Source organism: Hyalella azteca, unplaced genomic scaffold (assembly GCF_000764305.2).
Source record: "Hyalella azteca isolate HAZT.00-mixed unplaced genomic scaffold, Hazt_2.0.2 contig8227, whole genome shotgun sequence".
Lineage (NCBI taxonomy): Eukaryota > Metazoa > Arthropoda > Malacostraca > Amphipoda > Hyalellidae > Hyalella > Hyalella azteca.
In genome coordinates, this window is record NW_025938326.1 from 92,443 (window position 1) to 110,186 (window position 17,744).

At 40.1% G+C, this 17,744-nt stretch overlaps 2 protein-coding genes across 2 annotated transcripts; both read left to right on the forward strand.

Moving 5' to 3' along the window:
- Nucleotides 1-933: 933 nt before the first annotated feature.
- On the forward strand, nucleotides 934-5,532 carry LOC125178241 (coiled-coil domain-containing protein 50-like). Its single transcript, XM_047881532.1, has 5 exons — nucleotides 934-1,189; nucleotides 2,963-3,025; nucleotides 3,708-3,846; nucleotides 4,355-4,514; nucleotides 5,509-5,532. The coding sequence occupies exons 1-5, from the start codon at nucleotides 1,102-1,104 to the stop codon at nucleotides 5,530-5,532; spliced, it is 474 nt and encodes a 157-aa protein (XP_047737488.1). The 5' UTR covers nucleotides 934-1,101.
- A 1,055-nt stretch (nucleotides 5,533-6,587) lies between these two features.
- Nucleotides 6,588-16,207, forward strand: LOC108682595 (myb-like protein Q). The gene is made up of 6 exons (XM_018171789.2): nucleotides 6,588-6,729; nucleotides 8,879-8,998; nucleotides 10,018-10,146; nucleotides 10,921-13,106; nucleotides 13,580-14,394; nucleotides 14,844-16,207. Exons 1-6 carry the CDS (start codon nucleotides 6,685-6,687, stop codon nucleotides 15,020-15,022), a joined length of 3,474 nt encoding a protein of 1,157 aa, XP_018027278.2. The 5' UTR covers nucleotides 6,588-6,684; the 3' UTR covers nucleotides 15,023-16,207.
- The last annotated feature ends 1,537 nt before the right edge of the window (nucleotides 16,208-17,744 follow it).

Below are 17,744 nucleotides of genomic sequence, written 5' to 3' on the forward strand. Positions count from 1 at the left end.
TCTGCCAGGCCTGTGGATGTTCTGCATCTGCATTCTGCAATGTTAAAAATCGGCAACAGGCCTACAAGGCTACAGCCTAATAAATGCTACACCGCTATATTAATTATATTAGTATACTACACCAACATTATTACTGTTACAGTAATAACGTAATGCTAATGGCTTACAACTCTAGACTAAACGTGATTTATCCCATTATATTCCCAATTCCCATATCTACTCTCAAAGCCTTTTAAGCCTCCACCAGTCCACCGCTGCACCGCAGTTCATATGGATTTTGGAGGACCAGCCCACAAGTGACAAGTGCCAGTCTACTCTCTACTGTCTAGCTTTCCTGAAGTTTCCTCTTCTGGAATTGGGTGAATGTGCGTGCTGACCTGTGGTCACGCGTCGTGACTCGTGAGTCGTGACTCGGTCATACACTCACCGTGACTCATGCTGCATAAAAGCTCTTTTATTAGCGTCAAATAAGTAAAAGTTCACGTCACAATCGTAAGTTAACGCAAAGTTCAATTAATACGTTTCACAGCAATCCTAAAAGAATAAAACATTCCGTTATGTATGTCAACATGCTAAAAAAACAGAAACCATGTTATGTATCAAAACATTCATGATTCGGCACGGTCATTTTTGCCTGTACAACCTCAAATTTATTTAGTCACCATCTGACCATCATTCCATGCAATCACGTGTATTCCATACAAAATCCAAGCCGTTGTTAAAATATTTATTATATACAAGTTGAACTATATATACTACCTAGTTCAAGTTTTCAACCATGATCCCAGCCCCAGGCACCGCTACGATCTTCTGCTTTTTTACGAAAGTAAAAGGCTCAAAGAAAAGAAATTGCTTGTCCACTGTCCAGTGCTGCGGACTGAAGAATAGCTGCAGGTCTAGCTGCCGACTGCCGTTGAAAGTCGATTGTGAGTAAATGGTTAATGGTTTACTACTCTGTTATGGAATATGAAATCTTTTCATTTTTATTGATTTAAGGTTTGGAACTAGATGAATGCATTGAGAAAACGATAATTCTATGATAATTAAGAGGTTCGAACTTTGTCTACTTTAATTTAAATACAAAAATTGCATATTGCAACCATGGCTGGACCTGCTGGATACCAATTGAATGCTATGGAGGAGAAGCAATCGGAGGAAAATTTACCTCGTCGTGGCTTAGTAACTGATGGTAAGAGCTTTAGCATCTAAGAATTACACTATATACTAGTATATAGTGTAAAGCACCCCTAATAAATTTCTACATTTATAAATTTGAATTTATTTGATATCCCAAACCAAAAATGCAGTGGCCATAGGCGGCTAGGCCCATAGATAGCCTTAGCCCTTAGGCTTAGCTCATAGTGGCAATAGTGCTAGTGGGAATTAGGAGAGTACCTTTTATGTTGCCTTTCCTTGACCTCAAGTTCATTTCTGAAATTTCGAGTCCAAGTATACTTGTAAATTGAGTGCACAATCAGTCCTCAAGGTTCCAAATTAATTGAAAATTTGTCACAATGGACCTGTACCTAACTCATAAGATTTCAGAACTGTGTAGCTACTAGCTAGGAGTAGGGTAAACACGGTATATTCCGACCTGTCTCTTATACACATCTAGATGTGTATAAGAGACAGGCCACACACAGTGACGGAATATAGGGATTTGGTAGGTTTGCATTCTAAAGGCTTTTAAATAAATATGGCAACATTTTGTGACGTTTCGTTGTTGCTGACGCATAGTGCGGTGTTTTGAGAGTCACATAAAGCAAACAGAACTTGAGTAATGCATACGGTTATTTTTTATAGTTTTTCATTTCTCGATGCGTCCTTAATGTGATGGAATATACCGCGTTTACCCTAGGACAGTAGGAAAACTCTAATCCTGGGGCAGAAATCAGAATGAAAAAAAACACCCCTGTTTCTACTGTTTGTAGACACTAGACAATTTTATTGCCTTCCTGGCCTTTGCTTAATTAGAGTAGAGTAGAATATTCATTAAAAAATAACATACAATTTTGCCTGCATTTTTTAAAAATTCTAATTTTACCCACAACTTCCAGAAAAATTCAGCCCATTAATGGCAATATTCCAGATTAGCTTGTGGGCATTGTAACAATTTCCCCTAGCAGTTGCCTAATTTTATGATAACTAAGAAAAACACTTAAAACAGCACATTCTTGCCTGTCATTTTCAAAAATTGCATTTGATGATGTGAAACAATTGCTTTAACCCATATGTAATTTTTAGAAAATTTTGTTATGCTAGACTAAGTTCCTAATCTTTCACAGACACCATCTTTATATTTAAATATTTTTGAAGGTTTTTGCAGGTTGTGTATTTATGTGCGTGAATTTTTTTCCTGATATTCAACCAACATGCTGTTAACCCTTTACGCCCTGAATTTCTGGGATGAAAATCGTAAAATTCACTTTTTCGGTTTTAAGTCTCACTTCAAAGCTGACATTCTGACCTATATTTTTTCTGTGTGACGAATTCGTCACGCCAGGGCGTAAAGGGTTAAGTGTTAACCACCAATTGACCCACTTTAAAAATTTTATGTTTTCCATACCCTTGTCCCTTAGAAAGATAAATTTAGAAAGAAATGGACCAAGTAAGATGGACTTGCCTCACCTACAAAAATTCATGAATTTATGTAATTTTTGCATAATACAGCAGAGTACAGCTTGACTAAATAGTCCCAATTAAATTTTTGCAAATGTCACATATTTGATACCAAAGAAAAGTCTTCTTTACTATAGTATAATTAAAACGTACCTAGTATCAAACATACACACTATATTTCTAAACTATTTATTGTAAGATTGATTGTTTTAACTTGAAAAAAATATGTTTCAATTCTTCAGAGAGTACCTACATCAACTTATTATGTTGAGTTTAAATTTGTTTTTGTATGTTGCTAGACCCAATTTTGACAAATATTTGCTGACATTTTTCTTCTTTTCAGTTTGCCGAGAATGGACCATGCATGAAGATCAAGCATTAGCTTATAAACTTCAGAATGAAGAATGTAAGTTTACAACTTGAATTCATTTCCTTATCTATTTTTTGTGAAACTGGTATATCTAATTATCTGTTCATTTGTGTTGAGTAAATCCTTTTTACTACAAATCTATTCCAATAAATTTTTTAATTAGGAAAAGAATTAGAATAGTTGAATAAAGTATTAACTTCAATTATTTGTTGCTTTTTTGCTCAGCCACTGTGTATTATTTATTCTTGCAGGACTAAAATAAAGCTTATTAAGAGATATTTCAAATTCAACCATTAATTAGGTGCTTACTTTGATAACTTCTCTTTTATTATTTCATGTTTTGATTACGTTGGGATCACTTTTACCCATATGATCCTTTTATGTTCTTACTCAACCCTCCTAAAACAACAAAATATTACATATTCTCTCCTAGCAGTTTTGTCCAGCACTGCATTGCAGCTTAGCCATGCAGGTTAATTCAGCTTGGGAAGGCAACCAAACATTTTATTGTGACAATGATTTTTTATGATAAATGCAGCTTAGATATTTCGCCTTTTGGGTTCTATTTACTTGGTTGAATAACATAATCTACTTTTTCTTGGGGGGTCGGGTGCACATCTACTATTGACCCATTACTACAGTGATGATCAATTAACTATATTAATTACAATAAAGAAATTACTACTTCTACCCTTTTAATTTCATTTATTTTGCACAGATGATCAACATCTTGGTTCAAACAAGAACCGCAATGCTCAGCTGCGACATGACACGCCTCACGCAAGGCAGGAGCAGTTCAGAGTGGATGAGGAGGCAGCTCGGCAACACCAGCGGATGCTACTAGAACTTGACCGGCAGTAATGTCTAAACTAGAGTCATTTGATACTTATTATGTTATTTACAGTTTTATAAGATGAGTCTTTCTCTGCATTTTGCTCTCTTTCAATTAAGAATATATACGTATATAATTTGAAAATTTTTGTATGATTCTGTAATACTTGTGTATATATATATATATATATATATATACGGTATATCTGTGCAAGAGTCAAGAAAATGTAGTGTAATGCTATGAATTAATTTATGAAAGTATTTTAAAGCAGGAAAATGTATTTACCTATTCAATCACATTCAGCCATTCATGTGGACTTGAACGATACTACATTGCTCCTAATGAATGTACAATCAATTTAATGTTTTAGCAGTCTTGGATTTAAAGTCCATGCATAATTTTAAAGGAAAACATATGGCAGTGTTGGTGCCAGCAAATCGCTGCAGAAATTTCATCTTGTTTATATCATTAATTTACATTATCTAATGTAACAATAAATTATTTCGAGCCTGAATAATAATTTAATTTTACAGAGAAGCAGCAGACGCAGCTCTTGCAGCTGATGTTGCTGCTCGTCTTGAAGAAGAAGAGCGGCTGCGGCAGCTGGAAATAGAGAAGCGGGATGCAGAGCTCGCAAAAAAGCTGGCTGCTGAAGAGCGCGCTCGACTCAAGGAAAAGAAAGAACTCAAGCAGGTGCTATGCTCGGAATACATTATTCAAGTTTTTTTTTTTGTAAAGAGGCCTCCCACACTCACCATTCCTACAAAAAAAAGACCCCATTCAAATTATTCAAGTTCAATCTTGCCAAAATCTATTTTCTTCACTCCTTTTAATACATGACATATTTGCATTGATTTTTGAAGCAAATGTAACAATCAATGGAAAATGACAGTATTATTTCTGTATAACAACTCATAACATGACACCTCACACAACTCATAACATAACACCTCACACAACTCATAACATAACACCTCACACAACTCATAACATAACACCTCACACAACTCGTAACATAACACCTCACACAACTCATAACATAACACCTCACACAACTCATAACATAACACCTCACACAACTCATAACATAACACCTCACACAACTCATAACACCTCATACAACTCATAACATCTCGCCCAACTATGGATTAAGTGCAATTAAGTTTGCTGCTCAATATTATAGTTAAGAAGCAGGATTTCTCTTCTAAACATGAAGGAAAAGTTCTTGCTGTACTACAGAAGATGATCTAAGCATCGCTATATAGCAGCACTAACGAAGCACCAGGACAAGACCAAGTGAATTGTTGACCTGGGCCTATACTTTCAAAAAAAGTTAAGAGATCGTAAGTTCATCAGCCAATCATTGACGGCCTTTCAAGCAAAATCCACCAATCATAAACAAGAAAATAGAGCATAAGTACTTACGTTCACTTAGCGAGTTTTGAAAGTATGGCCCCAGTCACGGGGCCTGATGCTAATATCTTAACGTACTATCCGATGTCTGCGTTAGTACATCTGCAGTCTATGTATTAAATAATGCCACCTGTAAACCAAATAATATTCTACAATATAAATATTAGTTGTATTTGTGTCCATTCGTTTGTTTTTTGATGCAGTCTTCAAGCAAGGTTTCAAAAAGTACTCAAATGACTGCAATGCAATGAATAATTTCACTCACTTCTTCCAGATTTGCACCTCCTTGCCTCAGTGAGTAATTTTCTCGCATTGTCTTCCCTTATTTTTGTTGTGCGTTTGCTGGCTTAACTGCATCGTGTTTTTGTGTAAGCTGCTTGTCAATTATTATTCTCATTCCTGCATTCATTTGTTTGTTTTACGTGAAATTTTTTTTTCAGAATTTCTCCTTAGTTTTACTAGAATTTTTGATCCAAATTAATTCCGTGTGAGAGAGTTTCCCAAAGCGTATTTTCTTGTCTAACATTCTTCTATTTTTCATTAGAGTTTCTTGATTGTTGATTAAATTATTGTTTTGTTGTTTGGCACTTTATTGCATTCACCATACTTTTTACTTGTGCTTCTAGATAAATGTACCTCAATTAAATGCTTAGCAGCGTTCTCTTTATTTCTAAAATCATTAATGTGATGGATCTTCGTAGACACTCCACGATCAAGCAATAATATGTGGCTTTATTATGCGAGTTGCTTATACATAGCTGCATCGTTAAGACATGATGCAGGTTATAGTTATTGGAGTTATTTTGATATGTTATTGGATGGATACGTGAATGTTCTCTGCCTCGACCTGCCCTCAGAATTGAAACAAGTTGCAAAGTTTGTTAGACTTTTATTGTAGAAGTGTGCTTTCTTTCTTCGAATCTTTTATGAAGAATTAAATTGTGATGGCTCCATGCCAGTGCAATAAACTTATTTTTTTTATAATTGTGGTCCTCGTCTCACCATATATTTTTTGCAAACTTTTTTCATTGGTTTTTGAAATTCTTTCCATTATCATAGTAAGTGGCTTTAAAGTAGTGTTGCTTTTGCCTCAGTTTTTTTTTATTTTTTTTTTTGCTTCAGAGCTTCAGTAAATTATTTTCAATTATAATTCTGATAGAATAGTCACCTCTACTGCCTTCATGATCGAGAAAATAGCAGTAATGCATTGTACATTTTTTAATGCCTAGTCGTATAATCATGCTAGAAAAGATCATTATTTCTCTTTAGAGACATGCTTGGCGATAAAATTTAGTTGGTTTTAATTTAATGAAATTTTATCTATATTCTGGTTATCTTTGGAACATTGCTGTTAATAAAAGAACTATACAGGAGTAGAGGCGCGGGAGCTGCTCGAGGGCTGGGTGATCTGAACGACTTGTCAGACTTCTGCCTGCAGCCGTCGCAGGACATGGATGAAGAGGAGGCGCGACGCTTCCAGGAGGAGCAAGATGCTGTGAGTCTTGTGATGTACTTCAGCGTTAAGTCTTCTTAGCCATGAACTGATGTTAACCTAAGGGGAAAACCGCGTGTCTTACTCCTCTACTTAGGCATGATATATTCAGTCTTCATAGCCGTGAATAGACCAGGAGGGGCAAGATGCTGTGAGTCTTGTGCTGTACTCTTGGGCACATACTTTCAAAAAAAGTTAAGAGATCGTAAGTTCATCAGCCAATCATTGACGGCCTTTCAAGCAAAATCTTCCAATCATAGACAAGAAAATAGAGCATAAGTACTTACGTTCACTTGCAAATTTTGAAAGTATGGCCCCTGCGCTTCAGCGTTAAGTCTTCTTAGCCATGAACTGATGTTAACCTAAGGGGGTAACCGCGTGTCTTAGTCCTCTACTTAGGCATGATATATTCATTAGTCTTCATAGCCGTGAATAAATATTAGGATGTGAGAGAGAAGTCGGTTCGTTTCGCTTTCCATTCTCAGTGTTTTTAGATAAAAAATTTGTTACTTAATTAGAAATCAATGAATGTATCAGACCGAAAATTGTTCATCAATTTCATAACCTGATGCTTGTTGGAAAATATTCAGTTTTTTGCATAGTATTGTAGTTAAGTACTGAAAGAAAACCATTATACGTACGTGAATTTACTTGCACATTTTTGTTCATAACTGTTGTATGTTCATGAAGTTGTTCATCCACCCATTTGTTACATATCATATTTAAGGATATTGTTTCTCTTCGACACTTACTGTTCTCTCCCTAGTTCATCACATGAATATATACAAATTTCCATTAAAAATTTGGTGAGAATATTTGGCTAATGCTGAGACGTGCACCTCCAATTAATTTTCCTTCTTCAATGCCGTTCTTTATTTCTATTGTGCGAGTTGATGAAACTTAACGAAATGACACTTACATTATTTTGATTTTGCACTTAGCTGCCGAATTAATAATTTATTTGTTATGGTTATGTAATTTTTAAAATTAACTCTTTACAGTCATCGCTGACACTATCCTTGTTGTAGAAACCAATGTATTTTTTTTTTAAATTATCAATTTATCACCGGAACATTGGCACCAACACTTCCTCACTAACGCATCAACCATCAAATCACTCCAGTTTTGGCAGTCTAATTAATTCATATTTAAATACAGTCACTAGAGTTACAGTCACTAGAGTTACAGGCCAGTAAGCCTTAACTTTTACGCTCGCGTGTGACACATTGAACGTAATAGAGCTCGGGTCATATACAACAATGAAATATATTACAATAATCCGACAATATGAGCAGGGAGCATAAAGCACATCCGCGAGCCGAATGTTGCTCGCGGGCCGTAGGTTAGGAAGAATTGCTACACTTATTGCTATAGGTGAACTTAGAAAATGAGATGAGATTTTTCTCAAACCCAACTTTGCCTCTTCGCAACTAAAGTTAATAGTTTAGAGCATCTGACAAAAATCATATATTCTTGTAAAAAAATGTAAATGTTGATATACCAAGGTAACTGACTGAATTATATTAGTAAATTTGAATTAGTTTGGCTCGTTATCGTCTGACTGGTAATTTGCATTTGTGCCTGCCTTCTCTGCCACGCTCTCCCATCCACACCTCCGCACCAAACTCCTCCTCTTTCTCTGACACTCTTCTGAACTCCGTTCTTTTCATTCGTATTCACTTTATTATCGGCACAAATATTCAATTAAAATATTGTTACTTTATCATGTTCGCTCCTCGGAATTTGTATTCAAATTTTTAACAATGCAACTTCCTACGCACAACAACGCAACATCCCGCACACAACAACCTTGCACTTAATATCCATCATAACATTATGGGCACAATGTTTGCATGTGTTGACACACGCCGACACGACCATTAGGGCCGATGTGCACGCAAGGCGGCCCCGGTAATCTCCCCTGCCCCTCCTCCTTCTGCTCGTCCTGCTTCTCCGCCTGCTGCTCCGACCACTGCTGCTACTGCTTCGCCTGCTGCTGCCTCGGCTTCTCCGCCTGCTGCTGCTTCTGCTGCTCCGCCTGCTGCTGCCTCGGCTTCTCCGCCTGCTGCCTCTGCTTCTCCGCCTGCTGCTCCTTCTTCGCGGTGGCGGCTGTGCTCGTGCCTTTCCGGCAACGGCGACGGTGACGCTGTAGGAGGTGGCGCGGCTGCTGGGCGACCAGGAGCTCAAGAGACGCGGCGACTGCCTGCCCCAGGACCAGCTCATGGCGATACAGGCCCAGGATCAGGAGCTCGCCAAGGTCCTGCAGGAGCAGGTGAGTCCTGCCGAGTTGGTGTGTGTGTTGGGTAGTCTGCTCGTCTCAAGTGCCATGTTCTGGGTAGTTTGTTCTTATGAAGTGTTAGTTTTTTTTCTGATATAGGCACTTGCTTTGATTAGGTCAGTTATCCCGATGCAGCCTGTTCTGTCATGAGATGCAGGTTAATGCTACCTCGATCTATGTTATACAATTCACGTGAGGTCTTGTTTTGTTGACTATCTTGAGGGATAAGAGTACGACACTTTCCTACCATTTATATCTTAACAAAAAGATGGAAGCTACTCCGAGGACGTGTTGACTATCGTGAGTAATATATGTGTGCTACGCACCGAGGACGTGTTGACTATCGTGAGTAATATTTGTGCTACGCCATCCTAACCATTTATATCTTAACATTGGAAGGTAACTTCGGTATAGAGGAAACAGGTACTCAGCCAATCGCATGTACCCCTTCCACGTGATGGTACTTCGACCGTCACGCGGACATACTCTCTCTACAGTGAGCAGCACACAGTCGTGTGTGGTCATCCTGTCGATTTGTTATCTCTTCTTTTATAAACATGATGCTTCCGTCCTGTGAGGAGGTCTCGTTCTAACGACAAGTGTAACTCGATGCCTGTTTGGTCAGGGTGAAATATTTCTAGGGTAAAGCAAACGAAGGCATCTTTAGTGTAGGGTAAATGCAATTTCATCGAAAGAGCTGACCTCTCACTGGCAGTCATTCCGATGGACTCTTTTATTCTGAGGTATTATTTTCTTATAAAGTGGTACCAATTCTTCTAAAGTGGTATGTTCTTCCAAAGTGTATGTTCTTCTAAAAGTAAATGTTTTTCAAGACCGTAGGTATGTTGTTTCGGAGCTGGCTGTAGTGACAGAATTAAGTCGTGCAAATATTCAAAGATCATGACTGAAGACAATTACTAACTAAATACGATAGATTATTTACGTTACGTTTAATGTTGAGAATGGTAATTTACTGATCAAATTTTATTTTTGCAGTAATTTTTTTTTTGCAGGAAAGAGCGAAAGCAAAGAAAGCCCGCGAAAAAGCGCGCCAAAAAGCCCTTCAAAAGAAGCAACTAAAGCGCCAGCGGCAAGAAGAGAGACGCCCCAGCCGGCAGCAGCACCGGCAGGAGCAGCAGGCCGTAAGCGCGGGACTTACNGTTATATTCATATAATTTTCTATTGTTATTCAGCATTTGTAATTCAATTTGCTTTATTATTGGTATTCATTTTTGCTATGTAATTCATTTTGCTTCCATGTTCCATGTCTTGTTCAATTAACTTCTTACAATGATTGCAATATCATTGTGTTAAGCTAATGAAATAATTGATCATTGTAGCTACCGCTAGCGCACAGATCCCAAATTTCAGCTTTTGTAACTAAAAGCATATTGTTGTATGGACTAAAGACATTTATTTCAATTTTGTCTATCATTAAAAATCAATTCCTTCCTCAACTGAAATCCGATCAAAGAATGGCGCAAATTTTTCGTCTTTTGTTTGACTGATTTTACTTCTTGAATGTATTTTATTGCGATGAGCTTATTACGCCTTATTTTGTGACTTCACCACTTTTGTCGTTCAATTGGTTCAGGAGTTTGTGCAGTTATTATTATTTTAGGAATTATATCTAGAGAATTAAACTCGTCCAAAGTGATGTTTTACTTGAATCAAATTGACCGAGATATCTTTTGATATTTAATTATTGTGTTAAATAACGACCTGTAACATTATTAGAGAACGCTAAGTTAACAGCGTTGTTGGCCACACAGTGTGCTTGAGGATGTTTGTTGCGATAGGGTTCAGGAAAACCCTGATTTGAATATGGTCTCTTCCTCCACTAAAGCTATTTCAATCCACTTTTTTATTTAAACTTATGTTTTCAATTTATTCAGCATAAACGTGATTGATTGCAGGCGGAGGTAGGAGGCGGTGAAGGCAGCGCTAGCTTTGTGGTGGCGGCTGAGGTGCACAATCCTTGCTTTCCACCCTGTCAGGGCATCCCAGATCCCATGCTTGGTATTCCTGACTCCTTCCCCTGTATCTCTGGGAGTTCTGGTGTGCGTGGAATCTCCGCTGGTATTCCCGGATCCTCTGCAATCCCCTTGTCCTCACCTAGTAACAACTCTCCTGGATCTCGTCCTCCATTGTCCCCTGAAAATCTACTTAACGAGCCTCGAATTTCGGAGACTTCGAACCGAGATAATGAGTCAGATAGCCGCCAGCAGGAACCTCATAACCTTCTGCATGAGTCAGTCAACAGCCACCATGAGCCTCATAACCTTCTGCCGGAGTCAGCTAACCGTCAGCAACAGCCTTATAGTCAGACTGCAAATAAGGACTACCGCCTAAATGCTCTCGAGTCACCACGATATGCTTTACGGCCTCATCGGGCTGGAGTGTCCGAGAGAAGCTGCCATAAGAGTGACGTCGGAGGAACCTCTCCTTCTAGCAAATTAAATCAGAACAAAAATCACATGCCTCTCTTCGACTCTCGGCAATATGACCTGGAACATCCTCAGTCCCCAAACGACATTCGTCAGATACATGATAAGTCTCATCCGTCGCACAACGACTCTCGACGGGTCCTCGATGAGTTTCGTCGGTCTCATAACGAATCTCGCCAGTCTCACAACGAATCTCGTCAGTCTGACTACGAATCTCACCAGTCTCACCACGAATCTCGCCAGTCTCACAACGAATCTCGTCGGTCTCACAACGTATCCCGTCAGCCTAACGAGTCCCTTCAGTCTCTCGACGTCTCTTGCACGTCTCGCTATGAATCTCGACAGTCTCTAACCCACACGCCTATTAGTCAAGAAGACGCATATGAACTGCTCAGTGATCCACATCATTCCCACAATTCAGCCGCTAAGACTACGTCCTATCATTCTCCCCTCCCCATGTCCGATGAATCGTCTCGGCGACGAGAAGATGATCCTCGCCACCGTAACAGTTACCAGTCACCTCGACTAAGCTCTTCACCTGCCGGATCTTCTCAGCTTCCCGACGATAATAGCCGTGTTCTCGACGCTCGACATGACAATGATTTCCTTCTGTCTTCATATACTCCACCTTTAGTACGCGCTGATTCTGATCATCTCTATGATACACCTGCTGACGATCTTTTTACACGGTCAAGGTCTCCTAGTTCGGAGCAGAACTCTTCGGCTGCGACTTTGAAGTCAACAGCTCATTTACGTAATGCAGGTAAATTGAATCCGAGTGAACGAGGAAGTGCAAGTTTACAAGAGTCTTCTGTAGCTCAAATTTTTAATGACGTTGTAGAGCCTTACGCTTCTCAGCCGATCGTACTTCCGAGGACCGTAGCTCCTAGGTCTGTCCCTTTACCTCGCATTCCTTCTCCGCCTTCGTCGCACAACACGACGCAGGATTCTTCGTTTGACGACCTAGGTCATCACTACGACACACCGAGCCTGCTGCTTGCCAATCATTATGATTCTTCTTCTAACCCTCCTGCTCCTCAGCCCAGGCTGACGTCTCCTACATATTCCAAGTCTCCTCAACCTTCTGTCGATTCCCAAGCGCTCCTTGAATATAATCGTGCACGCTCCACCACCATTTCTCCTGAAAATTTCGACTCGCGTAGATACTCGGGCTCCTCGTCTACTTCGCCTCGTGTGCCCGCGGCCCTGAATCAAAATTTTCCTATTGTGTCTCAGTCCGGCATGTCTTCTTTTGATGGTGATTTTGATGGCTCTGAGTGTATGACCAACAGTCATCGACCAATAACTGAAAACATGACAAGTACCCATTCTGTTCATCGCCCAACTTCTCCATTTAGAATTAGTCCTTATCTCGAATCTTCCTCTCGAGACGTTACATCTCGTCAGTCATCACCTCGCGGCATGATCTCCGATCGTCCAAGTGCCAATAAGATATCCCCAACTGGCGCCCCCAGCAGCAGTTCATCTCGCGACTGCGTTCGTTCACCCGATATCTCCCACACGCCCGACGCCAAGCACGCCCTCGGCCGGCCGCGCTCCATGGCTGAGGTGATGCAGCAACTGCAACTGTCGCCCCAGGACCGCAGGACCAGCGTTGGGGCCTTGCTGGATGACCAACTACCGCCATATCAGGAGTGAGTTTGTTGGTATTGATTGTATCACTTAACGATGTTGAGCTTGCCATTTCAGTAGTTGCGTGTAATTCTTGAATAAAATTGACGAAGCACTACTACTCCCGAAAACAAACGTGCAGTTTCAGCTTTAAACTTTAATTTATGGTGAAGTTTTCTGTTTATTTGTTTTCATTTAGATTTTCTTTTGTATTGCTCCCTTTCAATGGGGGCTATTTCTCTCAAAAGTGATCCTCAGTACGATCAAAATTTTGATGTGCACTGCTTGATCCTGCGCGATGTCCACAACAATTAATTTTAACAAAGTTTTTTTTAGCATTTATCATTTTGCCATCCCATTTTCATGCACCACACTTGACAAGTTTCAGTTTTCAGATTAAAATATTCGTTTCTGAGTGTTTACATTGCCTCAATCCGTGTCACTTCTAAATGTGAATATTGAAGCTCTTTTCTTATTTATTTCTTTAATTTCCCAGAACTGCTGGTTTGTCATCAACCGAGCCATCGCATTCGTCACCTGCTCTTCCTTGTCCCTCCTCATCGTCTTCGTCCACATCGTCGCACACGTCGGAGGGCGCCGTCACGAATGCCCCAAACTCTCATCCTCTTGCACAGCACAGACCGATGACGCACCAGCATCAATTGCTACACCAGCAACACAAGCATCAGCAACATGTTTTGGCACACAACCAGCAAAATCCGGCACTTCAGCCACATATGACACACCAGCAGCAACATCAGCAACATGTGGCGCAGCAGCAACTCATGATCCACCAGCAACATGTAGCTCATCAACAACATGTGCACCAACAGCACATGACTCACCAGTTACACATGTCACATCACCCGCACCTGACGGTTGAACAGAACGCGGTGACACAGAGAGAGCAACTGATTCATCGGCATCGTCATCAGTTCAACATCGCGTGTGCCATCGACCCGACGTATCAACGACGCGTCATGGACGGTGATCTGCCAGCCATGCAAGTACCTCCACCAATCCGCCACCATCACCACCATCCACCACACCTCCTGCATCACCACCACACTCACCATCATCACCCTGACCATCACCAGCAACAAGTCGTGCTCATGCAGCAACAACAGTTTGAGTTACAACAAGAAGACGAGCAGCGACGGCAGCAACTGTTCTTGTTACAACAGAAGCAGCAACAGGCGCAAAACCAAGCAGTGCTCAGGAATCATGAGCTGCAGCAACGGCCATACCAGGGGCAGCTACAGCAAAGGATGTTCGTGCAGCAGCAACCACAACAACTGGCACCTCAAATCGGTAAGACTTCTCCGGCGTTTCTACTACAATGCCATCTGGTGGAAATTGTCGCCAAATGCTGTTTGAAAACGAATTTCCCGTGAATGGTTCACATTCTTTGAGCAATTTACTATTCACTTACAGCTGGAGTTTATTTATTTAAATAAACCACTAATTGATCGGTTGTTGACGGTGCCGGCACAAGTTATTCAAGTGCTTGCAAATAGTTATTAACGAAACTCAAGCAGCAGTGACCGCCTTATGAGCACCGGGAAACGGGGCGCTGGGTACGAGCAGCATTTTACTCACGTTCGTACAATAATTAATTTTTACTTGCGCTTCTCTCAGTAACATTCTTATCGTATCGCAGACCTCTTGTTTGCATACCCAGCATTATAAATCACGGTCCTTTATACTCTAGTACGCTAATAATTATACGTGTAATTGATGTGCCGCATATGCCTTTACAGACACCCCGGAGTCGCCCGCCCCTCCTTACATGCCCATCCAGGGTCAGCGGCGCAGTTTTGAGCGAGCTGCTCCCCGCCTGGCAGAGCTGCAGGGCGCCGCTGCGGTGGAGGACGCCAGTCCCAAACTCAGGCTGGGCAAGAACGCCGGCAAGCAGAGTGCTGGGTGCAAGCAGCAGTGAACGCTTTGTCGCTTTAAATTAAATTTTATTTTGCTGAGTACTCGAAGGTTTTCCTGAACACCGGCTCTCTACTGTTCACCAATCGTGGTTGAACATTACAAAGAAAATTATCCCATCATTACTAATAGTAGGTTGACATGATCTATAGGCATTTATGCACGATCGTTTTTTTTTTTTGCCTGCAAATTGAACAGCATTGATAGCTTAGTTGTTGCCTTGAGTTCCGGTGCGCTCCTTCTATTGAAGCGCCTGTTAAAGTCCTATTGAATTGATTTAATCGTTGGCAAATTTACGTACGGGAACGGAGTCCAGGCTGTACGGGAATAAACTTTTTTTCTAAGTTTTGTGCAAAGAATAATACTCTTTACCTCTGTCCGAGTACTTAATTAATTGTTCTCAAGTTCTTACTATCAAAGCTTTTTCTGCATTTTTTCTGCAATTTCATGAGGAGCAGTGCTTGCTTTAGGTTAATTAATTAATTTGTATTACACCAACATGCAACCTTTAAGAAGCAGTTGGTGTATTGCTGAAAAATCGTTAACGTTTTTCGTGCCATATATATAATGGTCGCCTTGGCTTCGTAACGCTTTTGTTACTCACTGAAATATACTAATCATAATGTACTTGAATTAAAATAATCAATGTTCTTGCAAGCGATTGGAATCAGGAATGAAAGGTGCTTCGTATGCCTTTCAAATGTGGCTGAGTTGACAACAGGTGTCAGCGACTCGCTTCTATAAGCAGGCTTTTGTGCTTTATTACCTCGTATTTTGCTTTAATTTTGCTGCAGCTATACACTGCCGTCGGGTATTACTCGCATCACTTCTGCATTCCGTCCTTAAAGATTGCCACTAATTAGATTTTAAGATATTGTCACTAGCCAGGATTGAAATGACTGGATATAAAAGATATGGTTAAGAGACAATTATTCTTTTATTGGTAAGAGTAATACCTGCTGTCGTTGGTGGAAGTCGTGTATTGGAAGCCATGAACTTTTCGCGCGACTGTATTTTATGCGTTCATTTTGTGCACCTTGAGCATTGGTAGGCTACGCAGTACGCACCATTACGTGAATACAAAATGAGCTTGAATAAACAATTTGTCATCGCATGCACTTCTGTCAAAATGACAATTTTAAATTATAGTAAAACATGTCCAAGATAGAGTAAATTTTAGTATCCAGCGTCGATGTCTTTCATTTCCTTTGCATCTAAATTCTATTGTTTTTACTTAATTGTCGTACTATTGAAGTTCCCAGAATAGAAGCTATAGTCTCTAGTTGCAAGCACTAACTGTTATTACTTGTATCAATGAACAATTTCAGAAGGAATTATGCCTACTCTATTTAGAAGCCTATTATTTATACTGTAAAATATCCAGCTCGTGCTTCTTGGAAATTGGCCAATTCCTAGCAAAATCATCAATAATCAAATAGAGCATTAATAGAAAAGGGTGTTTACGTGATGCTCGGAGAATGCAGTGACTTGATGGTCTTCATGTTAATAAGGTTCAGGCAAATGATGCTTCACGTACAATAAGTTGCTAATAGGAATTTATTAAGATGTTTTCAATACAAACATTTATTTTTTTCCTTTCATATGCTACTAGGAATGTACTTGAAATTTTCCACTTCACAACGTTTCACGCCTAATTCTTGTTCAAAGCTCGCGCATTTCTCGTTTGTTCGTGCACTAACAGGAACAACTCGGTACTTACAGCTAAAACCATCGCTCCAAGTGATACAATCCAGCCTTCAGCTGCAACGCTGCTTGACATTTCTAGCACTGCTTTCTTGAGTGATGAACGCTACCTTTTCGGCGGCGCGACGACGAGCTTTGGTCGATCAGCATTTAGTGTTCATCGTTTTGGCGGTCTTTGATAAAATCTTCTGCGTTTGGTTTTCTTTAGCGTACTTGATGTCCACGCTCTCTTGGATTAAGTTAGTTGCCACGTATTCTTTCCGTTTGATCTGCGTGCAATGGATTCGCTTGTTCGCTGCCGTCAAACTAAGAAGAGCTTCTAGAGATCGATTAACTCCTACTCTTCAGAGCAACAGTAGGTTTTGCATGGAATAGCTCCTGTTCGTGCAATTAAAACTAGTGTCTTTCATACTAATATTTGTTGATATTACGTTGGCATAAGTTCATCTTCCACTGGAGAGAAATCAGCTTCGGGTTATAGCCAACAAATTCGCTCTTGTACTCAGTTTTGGGAACGCTCTCACTTTTGTGACTCAGTTTTGTGACCTTTATCTGATCTCGACGGTTTCGTTTTTCCATCAAGTTTCTAAATAAATGGTAGTTCTTTGCTTGCTGCTGGGCCAAGTGAGGCTATTGAACAAGCCATTTCTGTTTGTCTCCACGAAGTCGCGATTCAAAACCGGCTAGCGGTGGCGGTGAAGACATCTTTAAAATAGTGCAATCTTCAGCAAATTTGACTAATTTCCTGATATTCTTGTGATGTTCCGAAGATTTGAATCAATTAATATGTGATTCTGCAAGCGTTGACAAACAGTACTAATTTAGTTTTTATATCTTACCATCGAACTACCGAAAGAGATTAATAATTAAGGTTCTCGCTGGCATTTTAGTTCTTGAAGGAAAAATGAATTTTATTTTATTTATACCCCTCGTGCTCGGTTTGAGAATTGAAATTCCAGCACCGTTGATTGATTCAGGGAGTCGTATCTCGTATACAGGAGATGGAAAGCTTCTCTGAGCCG